Source organism: Aegilops tauschii, chromosome 3, assembly GCF_002575655.3.
Source record: "Aegilops tauschii subsp. strangulata cultivar AL8/78 chromosome 3, Aet v6.0, whole genome shotgun sequence".
NCBI classification, from domain to species: domain Eukaryota; kingdom Viridiplantae; phylum Streptophyta; class Magnoliopsida; order Poales; family Poaceae; genus Aegilops; species Aegilops tauschii.
In genome coordinates, this window is record NC_053037.3 from 7,747,398 (window position 1) to 7,760,032 (window position 12,635).

General features: G+C 46.8%; 1 protein-coding gene across 1 annotated transcript; it reads left to right on the forward strand.

Annotated features, from left to right (window-relative positions):
- Positions 1-4,182: 4,182 nt before the first annotated feature.
- Positions 4,183-10,103, forward strand: LOC109769562 (uncharacterized). Its single transcript, XM_073511432.1, has 4 exons — positions 4,183-4,400; positions 6,057-6,267; positions 6,341-6,470; positions 9,621-10,103. The coding sequence occupies exons 1-4, from the start codon at positions 4,183-4,185 to the stop codon at positions 9,635-9,637; spliced, it is 576 nt and encodes a 191-aa protein (XP_073367533.1). The 3' UTR covers positions 9,638-10,103.
- Positions 10,104-12,635: the final 2,532 nt, after the last annotated feature.

Genomic DNA, 12,635 nt, shown 5'->3' on the forward strand with positions numbered 1-12,635 from the left:
CACCCCTCCACGGGCTACTGTTCATCCAGCCCTCCACCGGCTACTGTTCAACCAGCCCTCCACTGGGTCCTGTTCATCCAGCCCTCCACGGGGTCCTGTTCATCCACCGGCTCGATCGATCGGGGTACTATTCATCCAGCGGCAACGGCCTCTACTACCACGGGGTCCTGTTCATCCAACCCCCACCGGGAACTGTTCATCCAAACCCCCCAACAACGCTCACTGTTCATCAAGGGAAGGAGGCAGCAGTATTTGATCGGCTTTAGTTAGCAGCAGTAGAGAAGGAACCACTCGGGTTCAGTTAACAGCAAGGGATCGATCGATCGCTCGGGTTCAGTAACGCGTAGCCTGCAGTGCAATCGCTCGGGTTCAGTTAGAGCGCAACGCCTCGCACACCCGCGCGTACGTACGAGAGAAACGCGCATCGCTCGCCCCCCGACCACCCACAGTAACCAGGAACTCCCCCGATATTTTCCTCGCCCTCGCTTCTACCACGGTTTTCTCCGTCATGGACGACCCAAAGAATGTCATGCAGCTGCGTCTCCGGCCCGCCCAGGACGAAAAGCCCATTTTCTGTCATGATTTTTTGTCATAGAAGTAGGGCCCCACCACATCTATGATGATACCGGGTTTTGTCACAATTATCGTCATAGAAGTGTCATAAGTATGACATAAATTTTTTTCGTTCGGCCCAAAATGTCACGATGTGTCTTTTTTTTGCAGTGCTCCCTACTGGGAGGAATGACCGTGCTCCTAACAAGTCTCATGAACCATTCCCAGTTGTCTTGGTTCTCCACGGAGACCAAAGCAAATGCAACAGGCAACACTGGGTCATTAGAATCATGTGCCATTGCTATCATGAGTGTGCCCTTGTATTTGCCTGTCAAGAAGGTCCCATCTATAGACAGAACCGGACGACAATGCTCAAAATCTGCAATGCATGGGCCAAATGTCCAAAAAGCACGATGGAACACTCCTTCAATATCTTGGACATAGTGGTACATTCCTGGATTTCTATATGACATCGCTCCCAGCAACCTGGGTAACATGTTGTGTGCCTCTTCCCATCCACCGTACAACATTCTGAGAGCGACTTGCTTGGCCTTTCATGTCTTCCCATACTTGACCTTATATCCAAACTTATCTTCAACCCAACTCATCAACAACTTTACTTTAATGGTTGGATCCTCGGCTATATGTTTCTGGTTTTTATAACCAATGAATTCCGAGGTTAGCTGACGGTGTGTCTTTCGTGCTTCTATGGCTGACGGTGTGCATTGGTGAGTGGCTTTGCAACTAGTTATCTTCCACCAACCATCTTTCCCGAGTCTTCAATTGACTTTCCATTTGCATCTTTCTACCTCACATTTCACGGTGTATCGCTTGTTGCAGTCCGAGTGAACTACCATGAAAGGCCTGTGGTGTTTGATAGCATACTCACACAACCACATCCTAAATTATAGCATGTGTTCGATCAAACCTTTCCTTACGTACGACATCGAAATCTCGTCGGGTGTACTACTTGGGAACTGTCTAGCCTCAATTGTCTTGCTCATGCCATCGTCGACTATAGCCTTATCTGCAAGGCTAACATCACAAAACAAGGGGACTTTGTGATCCCTACCGGTGATTTTTGTGTACCACTCCGCTTCTTTCTCAGTCAAACCATCCTCGTCCAACTCATTCACCGGGCCTTCATCATCCGAGTCATCCACACAAGCACGCTGATAGATAATGTCAGGATCCATGTTCTTATGCCTTACTTCAGCCTCTACGTCACCAACAATGTTGTGGTGCCTCTCATACTCTTCGTCGGAGTCATGACCATCATCATTGATCGGTGCACTACCTTGACAACCCACAAGTATAGGAGATCGCAACAGTTTTCGAGGGTAGAGTATTCAACCCAAATTTATTGATTCGACACAAGGGGAGCCAAAGAATATTCTCAAGTATTAGCAGCTGAGTTGTCAATTCAACCACACCTGAAAGACTTAATATCTGCAGCAAAGTATTTAGTAGCAAAGTAGTATGGAAGTAACGGTGGAAAAGATCTGAAATCATGACACTCGGGCCCTAGTGACAAGCATTAAGTATGGCAAAGTCATAGCAACATCAATCTTAGAACATAATGGATACTAGGGATCAAATTAAACCCTAACAAAACTAACTCGATTACATGGTAAATCTCATTCAACCCATCACCGTCCAGCAAGCCTACGATGGGATTACTCACGCACGGCGGTGAGCATCATGAAATTGGTGATGGAGGATGGTTGATGATGACGATGGCGACGAATTCCCCTCTCCGGAGCCCCGAACGGACTCCAGATCCGCCCTCTCAAGGAAGAACGGGGTTTGGCAGCGGCTCGTATCGTAAAACGCAATAAATCCTTCTTTCTTATTTTTTTCTCCCCGAACATGAATTTATGGAGTTGGAGTTGAGGTCGATGGAGCTCCAGGGGGCCCATGAGGCAGGAGGGCGCGCCCCCACCCTCGTGGCCAGGGTGTGGGCCCCCTTTAGTTGATTCTTTCGCCAGTATTTTTATTAATTCCAAAAAGTGACTCCGTGAAGTTTCAGGTCATTTCGAGAATTTTTTTATGCACAAAAATAACACCATGGCAATTCTGCTGAAAACAGCGTCAGTCCGGGTTAGTTCCATCCAAATCGTGCAAATTAGAGTCCAAAACAAGGGCAAAAGAGTTTGGAAAAGTAGATACGTTGGAGACGTATCATACCTCCAAACTCATATTGGGGATACTCATTGGCTTCCACTTCAACTTTATGCTCAACAATAGGCGGCACACTACTAATCAGGCTCACACCATCTACTAAGGTTTGGTTCAAGTCAACATGAAAGAGAGGAGCCTTGACCACCTTAGTTGCAAATACTTCGAGTGACTTGACTGTCGAGGATGCAACAACCTCCTTATGCAACCAAATGCAAATTGGACTTGATAGGCATTGTCTTCATTCGACACTTGTGTGCCGACCCAACATCATATCTTCCTACTAATTCAACTTGGTCACTTGCATCCACCCACTTTAATCTTATCCGTGTTTCTTCCACAAGCTCTTCATAACTAGGAGTCTTAAGAAATATCAACACTTCCTCATACTTGTCAACAATATCCACATTCATGAATGCCTCTTGGTCAACATAATGAATATCCACAATTTTGTCCATCTACAAAAGGGGAACATAAGTATAAGAAATGTACAATGCTAAATATACCACATTTTCTAACAAAACCACTAACCCTAACCTAAATCTTACCATTAGGCATAACCCTAACCCTAAATCTTAACATTAGGCATAACCCAAACAATAAGGTATGTTCACCAACATCACAATGCAACATTATTGGAACAACAATACTCAAGAACATCACATTATAGATCCATGTTCAAAACTAGGGTTAGGAACCACATGAACAAAACAATCAAATAGATAAATCCAACCAATAAAAATTTGTGAGATGAAGGAGGTTACCTCAACAAACGGAAATGACACCGGATCCACGGAACAACCCAATCGACTTGGAAGGATTTGAGAGGGGCTAAGTGAGGGACACAAAGGGGGAAAGGGCAAGAGCTCGGGATAGGCCAACGGGGGAGAAGAGAGTGAGTGGTGGGTGAAAGCCCCACATGCACCTAAAATATCTGCACCAGAAACACCATTGGCTATGGCATTTCCAGAAACGTCAGCTGGCAACGCGTTCTCGGCCTGGCAGTGGGCTAGGTAAGAAACGTCAGCCAGCTCAGCGTTTGTCTGATGATCAGAAATGCCGCGGGCTTTGACGTTTCTAAAAGGGTCAAATCGTGAAATACTTCCATCTCGGGTTCAATTTGCGATGAAAAACGCTGACAAGGTCAGAACAGTGATTTCGGCCGTGGTATGTGGTGCGACGAGCGGCGGACTGGCAAGATCTGTCCGTCCCTGTACCTTCTGAGCAACTAGTCGATTGGTGCATGCAGCTTTTGTGTGTTCATTCTTCTTTGTTGGCATGCGGCGACACCACAACACATTCCTGTGTGCATCAACATTTAGCTCCGGTTCTTCGTAGCATGATGATTTTGTTCAACTCAATATTTAGCTTTTGTTTCCGACTGAAAAAGAATCAGGAGGGAGGAAAAATGTTGTAACCGTCAGATGAAGAATGGATGGTGCGGGAGTAAGGATGGAGCAGAGGAGGGGGAGCAGGCTGGTGCCGTTTCCTCTAACTGACATTTGGGCCCCACTCTCTTCTCTGTTTTTCTCCCGCACGGAGACGCTGGGACTTCGCTTCGCTCGGAGGCTGCTCCCCGCCCGCACCGCCCCGCCCCGCCTCGCGCTCGCCGTCGTCATCGTCTTCCTCCCCGCCTCTTCGCCGCTCCTCGGAATCATCCATCCGCTCCGGTGCGTTCCCCCCTCCCTCTCCTCCCCCCTCCTCCCGCTTCCCCCTCGAATCGCTGGAAGTTTGCGTCTGAATTTTCTGACGAGTTTTGCGAATTGAAGTTCGGGGTCGGCATTGGTCTTAGGGTTTCGATGGGCTTGGTTTCCGTCGCCCTCGGAGGCCGCCCCCGCCCCGCCCCGCGTCGCCGTAGCTATCGGCTTCCTGAATCCTGATTGGGTTCGTCCCCTCGATTTTGGCTAGGTGTGCTGGGTTGCTTGATTTGGGGAGTAAGTTGTGTGGCCAGGTTCCTATGTTCTTATGATGGGCTGTATGATCATATTAGAGTGGCATGTCGTGCATCAGAAATATGTGATATTTTTATTTTTTATTTTTTTTGAGATCTGAAGTAGACAAGCCTACTCAGAAGGACTAGGATATTCAGATATCAGTAGGGATCGTAAACTAGTCGGAACATCTGCAGTCAACCGAATATCTCCTACACTCCTAGTCAGTGCAGCCAGATTGTGTGCCAGGGAGTTTCTGCTTCTCTCCGCGTATCTGACAGAGCTCTCCGAGAAGGAACACATAGCCTGACGGATATCCATCATGGTGCCGTAGCAGGGGCAGCGCGTGGGGGTCTGCGTCGACAGTTCCTTGACAGTGAATAGGCTGTCCGTCTCGATGATTACATTGGCATTTGAAATCTTGGCCAGCTCCTGGATGCCGACAAGGACGGCTCTAGCCTCGGCCTCTTCCACGCTACAGCACCAGCACCAGCGGAGAAGAGTACACAGCCCCTAGAGTCACGGGCAACAGCACCAGCGGAGCTTTCACCTGTTTCAGCCAAATAAGCCGCATCAGTGTTGAGTTTGACAGTTCCATGCATTGGAGGGCTCCACTTTATGTCCTTGGCAGGTGGCAATCCCGGTGTGGTCACCTCCCTGATGCAGGTGTTCTTCCCTCCCATCCACTCAACTGAAGTTTCTGCATTTTTCAGCTCCTCCTCATACTGTTTTAGGAAAAGAACAGACCGACCGATTGTTTCCTTGCCGTCCTTGCGCACACAATCTTCCTGGAGAAACCAACAGCGCCAGATAGGCAGCATGATTTTTGCTCGCATGTCCTCATTTACAGAGTCCAGGAGCACTTGTAGCCAATCATCACCTGTGTGCCTGAATTTTTGTTCTGGCGGCAGATTCCAGGATCCTCTCATGGCTGATCTTAGGCCCCTACTCTTTGTGCACATGATCACTGCATGGTACTCGTCCTCAAGAGTTCTTTTCCATTTGTTTTCCTTTGTTGCTAGGGTGTTCGTGGCCACCCTCCATCCAAAGATTCTTATCTTCCCAGGGACTTTGGTTTTCCAGATTAGGTCCCATATGCTATGATCATTTGGATCCTTTGAAGAATTTGATGGGTTCTGGACCATCTGGGGAAGCCCAGCAGAGAACTATGTGATATTATACCGTTACGGGGACGGGACGCAACGAGACCGTCCGACCGCGACACCGCGACGGTCTCGTTGCGTCCCGGGGACGAGAACACTGAAGTGCAGATTCTTTTATCATTTATGTACAGCGAAAACACTGAAAAATCGTGATATGCCTGTTATATATATATATTCTAGTCTCTTTAGCTGTGCAATACCGTGCTGAAAGTAATGAACTTGTTTTCTGAAGGTTAATGGCTAAGACGCGACAAGAAGCGATCAATATGTTCCTAGAACAGGTTGCATCTGCAGAGAAGCTTCGCCCAGAGACCGACCCAGAGATTGTCTTCTTCAAGAGGTACTGCATAGCGCTTTACTGTAGACCCGATGGAATGCTACCCTGCCATATCTGCCAGGAAGACAACCCTAGAAACACTCCCATCTACATTGATGAAACTAATGTAAGCGTCTTGATTCAATAGTAGTTGACCCCCCAAATTGTATGTTTACTGATTCTTGCGGATTCCTTTTTAGATGAAGTCTCACTGCAAGATGCAGCATCGCAGGGCTACTATCAAGTGCACTGAGCAGAACTGCACAGTTCTGTTCAACTCACTGGCTGATAAAGAACTGCACAGATTCTATTGCCATAAGAAAGCCTATGGTATGTCTTAACATTTCTCTATACTGTTTCATTGCCGAAGTAGTCATTCCTCTGTCTCGTATCTTTTTTTCAATTAAAAAGCAACAGCTATGCCTTCCATGTTATTGGGTCTAGTGGGCACTAGCCACGATCCTCCGCCGTGGCAATTTACAAGAGATATGTTGGGTCTGAGTGCCTGAGAAGAGAGCTGGGAACTAGATACAAAGTGTCTCATTGCTAGTCCATTTGCCTTTCCACAGAGATTTAGTTTCATCGTACCCCCACCTGAACACAAGTATTCCCCCCCTTCCATATGCATGAATGAGTTTGCTGATCTGCGACCAGGCTCTCATTTTCCTGGTTTTTTCATGTTATTAACACTAGAGTGCTCCGCCATAATCCACTGCCCATGGTATGTCAGGAGAGATGAGTAGCCGATGGACATTTTTTTTAGATCAACAGGGAGAGCTCCCTGGCTCCATTGCATAGAAGCCCGAAAATAAGACGGCTTGTTTTGTTCAGTACAGAAAGGAAACTAGCTAGATGAAAACGAAAATAGACGCACCACTACTTTGGTGTTCACAGCTTATTACAGAGTGCCAGGAAAACGGATAACCCAACAGGGGAAACTAAAAGGGAAACAAGCTAACCAAGATAAGAATGCAGAAAACTGCAAGTTGCCCCGAAGCAAAGCTACGCCAGCAGCTGAGGGGTTGGGGGTAGCGGCGAGTAGACGATCTCCAGTGTAGACGTAGGGCTCAACAGCCTCTGCCCACCATGCATGAAGGTAGATGGGTAACCACCGATATCATCTTGCTCCTTCACCCCCACTCCAATTGTGCATGTCTTCCCAGCAAGCCTTGCAAGTGGAGGCAGAACTGATCCATCTGTTCCAACATGTGGTCCTTGTAAAGGAGGCGCCATTTCCTGAGCGTTCTTAAAATCATTGACCAAACCTGATTCAAAGAAAGCCAGACAGCACTGTTAAAAACTATGTTATTTCCGTGTTTCCACAGGGACCACAAAAGAGGCAGCTACAACAGAGTTAGTTGTATCCATCTTCATGCCAGCAACCCAGCAAGAAGACATCAATTCCACAGAAGTGCCTACTTGTTTAGAGAAAAAGGAACTAATTTCTTCCCAAACAAGCTTGGCTATTGAACAATAAAAAAAAGAGATATTGCACACTCTCATGTTCTAAGCAGAAAACACACTCCACAGGTTTCCCCATATTTCTCTTTTGTAGGTTGTCCCTTGTCATAATTTTGTTATAAGCAACTAACCACAAGAAGATATGTATCCTGGGAGGTACCACAAGCTTCCAGACAGCAGGTATCAAAACAGGAGTGACCCTCCTATAGTTGATAATTGCATATAGAGAACTTGAGGAGTAGGTCCCTGAAGCAGTGTACTACCACACCAGGGAGTCAGTATCCTCTGAATAAGAGATACTATTAACAATGGTCTCTAGCTCAAACCATTTATCCATCATAGGTGAGAAGGCTCCCCTGAAAGTGAGCTTTAGGGTTACCCCATCCCACACTTGTCTGGCAGTTTGCCCCTGTTCTCTACACATGACATATAAATCCCAGAATTGGATGGAAAGTGGTGATGATCCAAACACAGCAATTTTCCCCAAATCTAATTTTATTATCATCTCCCAATGCCCATTTGTATCCAAATTTGGCTGCCTTAGAGGCCCACACCACTCCTTTCCAAAAGGTTGATGCATCTTTGTCTTGGATACAGAAAATATTTGGCACTGGTTTGTATTTATCAACTACAGTCTTCCAAATCTTCCCCTCATCAGACATGTATCTATTCACCCAAGCACCCAACAAACATATATTAAGGTCATGAATGTTAGGAATGCCTAAGCCTCCAAAATCTTTTTTCATGGAGACTAAAGGCCAGTTTGCTAGGTGCATTTTCCTATGGCCCTCAAAATCATTCCTTAGGCAGTTTGCCATCTGGGTGTTAATCATATTTACTGCCCACTTGGGGAGTTTGAAAAAGGAAAGAAGATAAATGGGAATGCTAGCAAGGCAGGTCTTAATCAAGACAAGTCTAGCAACATAGGAGAGTAACTTATCTCTCCACCCTGCAATCCTCTTCAGGATTTTATTTATAAGAGGTTGGATATCCTCCCTAGACAATTTCTCAAAATGCAAAGAGACTACTAAGTATTTAATAGGGAAATTACCTAATGGACAGCCAAAGATATGTACAAAGGCATCAACCTCATTGGCTTCTAAATTCAGAGGGATCATCTCACTCTTGATATAATTGATCCTCATAGCAAACACTTGCTCAAAACAGGTTAAAACCCATTTCTGGTTTGTGGCCATGGAAGGATCACCATCCACAAACAGGATGGTGTCATCAGCATATTGCAAGCTGATGACACCTCCAGGGCAGAGGTCATGAGCAAGGCCCTTGAGTTAAATGCTTATCAGAAGATTTGATAAACATCCTAGTCAAAACATCTACCACTAAATTGAAAAGCAAAGGGGACAGAGGGTCCCCTTGCCTTAGTCCCTTGCCGATGAACAAATTCTGTTAAAAGGCAATCATTCTGTATCTTTAGATTCTTAATTCCAAGCCCTTCATCAAAAGGCCAATAAGCTTGGTCCCAAGCTACTAAGCAGTCACTCCCACTAGATTTCTTTTATCCTTTACACAAGAATGATTGTCTGAGCTTGTCAATCTCATCAATAATATGTCGAGGGAGCTTTATGGAGGACATAAATAAGTGGGGATAGCCGTTAGAACTGATTTGATGAGAGTGAGCCGACCTCCTTTGGTAAGAAGCCCAACAAGAAACTTCTTAATCTCTTATCAACTGCAGAAATAACAGGATTTCAGGTAGTTGATTCTCAATCCCCTGGTGTTGGCGAAGGCATCCAAAATCTCTTTAAGGAATCTGTCTCGAACTATATCTCCTTCCAACACAATTAACATATCATTGGTATATTGCAACCTCGGGCACACAATTTGTTCTAAGATGTGTTAAAAGTAAAACTTCTAACTTCGATAAAGTCAACTTTGAGTGCCATTGCCATATTCTGTCGATATTACTACTGTTTTTATATTACATTGTCTCATATACCAATGCTCTTTTTGGGTGAATTTGCATTTATCTTGACCATATGCTTTTACTTATCTATGTAGGTTGGTGGATCCTTTGATGGTGCGGTGGTGGATCCTTTGACAGAAGACCCGGATGTGTATATATCGTGGAGTTCTTTTATTGCTTGCCAAAGATTCTCGACTGTTATGTGGTACTGCAGTTCCCGTTGTCCTTTCCCGCTCCAAGAACATATGCAGGATTTTCGATACCACGTATGCATGATCGGCGCGTTGAGTATTGTATCTTTTTGTTACTCGATGCATGAAGCTTTGGATATGTCGTACAAATCCGTCGAATGTTACTGACTTGATGATTTCATCATAAATAGTTCATAGTAGCAGATGGTCCATATCTTAATTCGAGACTTATTCACATAGTGACAGATGACCCACATCTTAGTTCGAAACTTATTCGTTAATGAGGAATATCATTTCACGATGTGTGGTGAGCTATGTGAAATGAATGTTGAGTTCGTTGCATGATACCAAATGCTAATGCTATCACAGATTTGTGGTTTTATGAAATTTTTGGCCTTGCACTTTTGCTTGAGTCGGCAATGAAAAAGAACGTCCGTGTGTCCATGTGGGTGGACAGGCCGCTTCCAGCTGCTGCTTCCAAATGCCTTTTTTCTTTTTCTTTGGCAAGGGTACTTCCAAATGATAATGCTTCCATTGCTTTGCTTTCTCCCCTTTGGCTGGTGGGCGGCAAGGACAGACGGTTCTGGGCGTTGACGAGCTTGGAAGGGGACTTCGTCGCTGAATCTGGGTCGAGGTGACTATAGAAGGGGGGGATTTAGATCTTTTGCCGCACTTTACATGGGGTCAACACCCGTCAATCTCGAGGGAGGGAGGGAGGGAGGGGGATGATCAAAGGTAGAGGTAAATTGGGGGCAAATAATCCATTTTCTCTTAGAAGAAGGGTCGTTGTCGGTGTGGGAGTCCTCGCTGACGCGGGTAGAAGCTTGTCTCTTTCCAGCAGCTTGTCGAGGTGAGTTGCTGGGAGCACCGGCTACAGTTAGGCATGATGTAAGTGGCCGTGTGGCGTGCCAGTGTAAAATTTGACCCGTTATGCATGATGATGTTGTGGGGCATGTCGTAACACCGGACATGAATTTTATGACCGACTCGGCAGCTTGTGCGGCAACCGGCTTCAGCTTCATCCACTTTGTGAACTCATCGGCCATGATGAGTAGGTATTTACTACCACATATGCCCGTGCGTTGCAACCGAAAAAATTAATGTTTTGTACAAGCATAACATCCCGCAGCACTGGATTCACTATCAACAACATGCTGCAACACAACATCCTTCTACAAAATAAACATTACAAAATACGATGCAATTTAGTCATGTTCATATTTTCTTTTTCTTTCCTAGGCATAATCTCCCAGTGATTTCATTTAAGTATGATCCTTCCTTTAATTACCATGATGTTCTCACCCGTTTTAGTCGGTAATCAAATCCTTCCTTTTCTAATTTAGCAGTCCCAACACATTGAAGCCTACAAATCCTTCCTTTTAATTATCCTACCTTTTTACCTCAAGTCCTTCCTTTAATTAGCCTCATCTGTTTGAATATTCTATTTATTAAGACCACAATCTTTCTTTTAATTATTCCATCGGTTTAGCCATAATCCTTTCTTTAATAGCCACATCCGTTTAAATATTTTATTTAAGCCCACAATCCTTCCTTTAATTAGCTCGCCCTAAACTTGAGGACTGTCACTCGTATATTTAGAGTGAGTTGGGATTACTACATGTGAATGGCACATAGGTTGTTGGTTGTTACATCGAAAATCCAGACAGGAGGTCCTGCGTTCAATTCCAACAATGTTGATTTATTTTGACCCAATTATTTTTTGAGGTCTCTATGAAAGCCCATAAAAGGCCCATCGACATACAAGTACCTGGCCCAGGTCGCTTAGCATGTGTACGAGCCAAACAAAAAGGACTAAACCAAACCAAGAATATCTATTCCCTTTAATAGTAGGTATAGATTACCAGATTCATTTTTACGGAGTGGTCCGACCATGTCCAGTCCTCGGACCATGAGTGGTCAGGTTACCGGATCGTTTTTAGAGTTGTGCCCGGTAAGTGGCATGCTAGGGTTGAAAATTAGATCACGATGATTGACTCGACACGTCTCTCTGGCGACGCGGCGGGCGAAACCGAAGCACAGCGATGGCCGGCGTGGTTCGCCGCGGATCTCAGGGCGGCGAAGGTTCTCAGGTACCACCGTGGCGAGGTGGTTCTACGCTCGCGCCCGGCGACGGTGCACCTCGTCGACGAGCGGGGGTACACGGTTGATGTGCGTGCTGGGGGAGGGATCGTGCTCGCCCTGGTGCCACGGTCGCGTTCCCCTGCCATGTTGCGCATATCGAGGGGGAGATCCACGACGGGGGAGGCGCCCCGGGAGCCTGCGAGGGAGGAAATGCGGTCGGTGGGAGAGGAATTGCGGCCGGTGGGGGATTAAAGTCGGGCGATAAATCTGGTGAGCTCGCACCGAATTCGCCTCGCCTCCCACCTCTTCTCCCCACACCCCATCTACTCCTTCGCTCACAGGTGTCCGCGGCGGAGATGGTGGAGATCGACGCGGAGAAGATGCAGAGGTTCGCAGGCAGGGATGCGCGCCTGCGAGCCCGTCTGAGAGAGATTGGATCGTGGTACACAAGCAAACGCGAGATGTATGCGGAGGCGATCTTCGAGGGACTGAAGGCGGCGGAGGAGAGACGCTCTTCGGACGCGGCGGGCGCAAACATCCGCTGTAGGTGCTGCTGTGGGTGATGGATCAGGCGGATTCGCCGATGAGATCCGTGGCGAGGAAGTGGGTGGCCTTCACCTCCTTCGAGACCGCGAATCTCGCCCCGGCCATGAGGGAATCGGCTCTCAGATCCCGCGAGGGGGTCCTGGCCCTTCCTGCTCTAGGGTCGGCCATGGATCCGATCGTCGATCGTGATCCACGAGGACCCGGTGGAACAGCCACCGCAGGAGGTGTGGGGGGGGGGGGGGGCGCTCCGCTCGACTTGCTCCGACCCCTCCAACTCCGACGCCTCGCTGC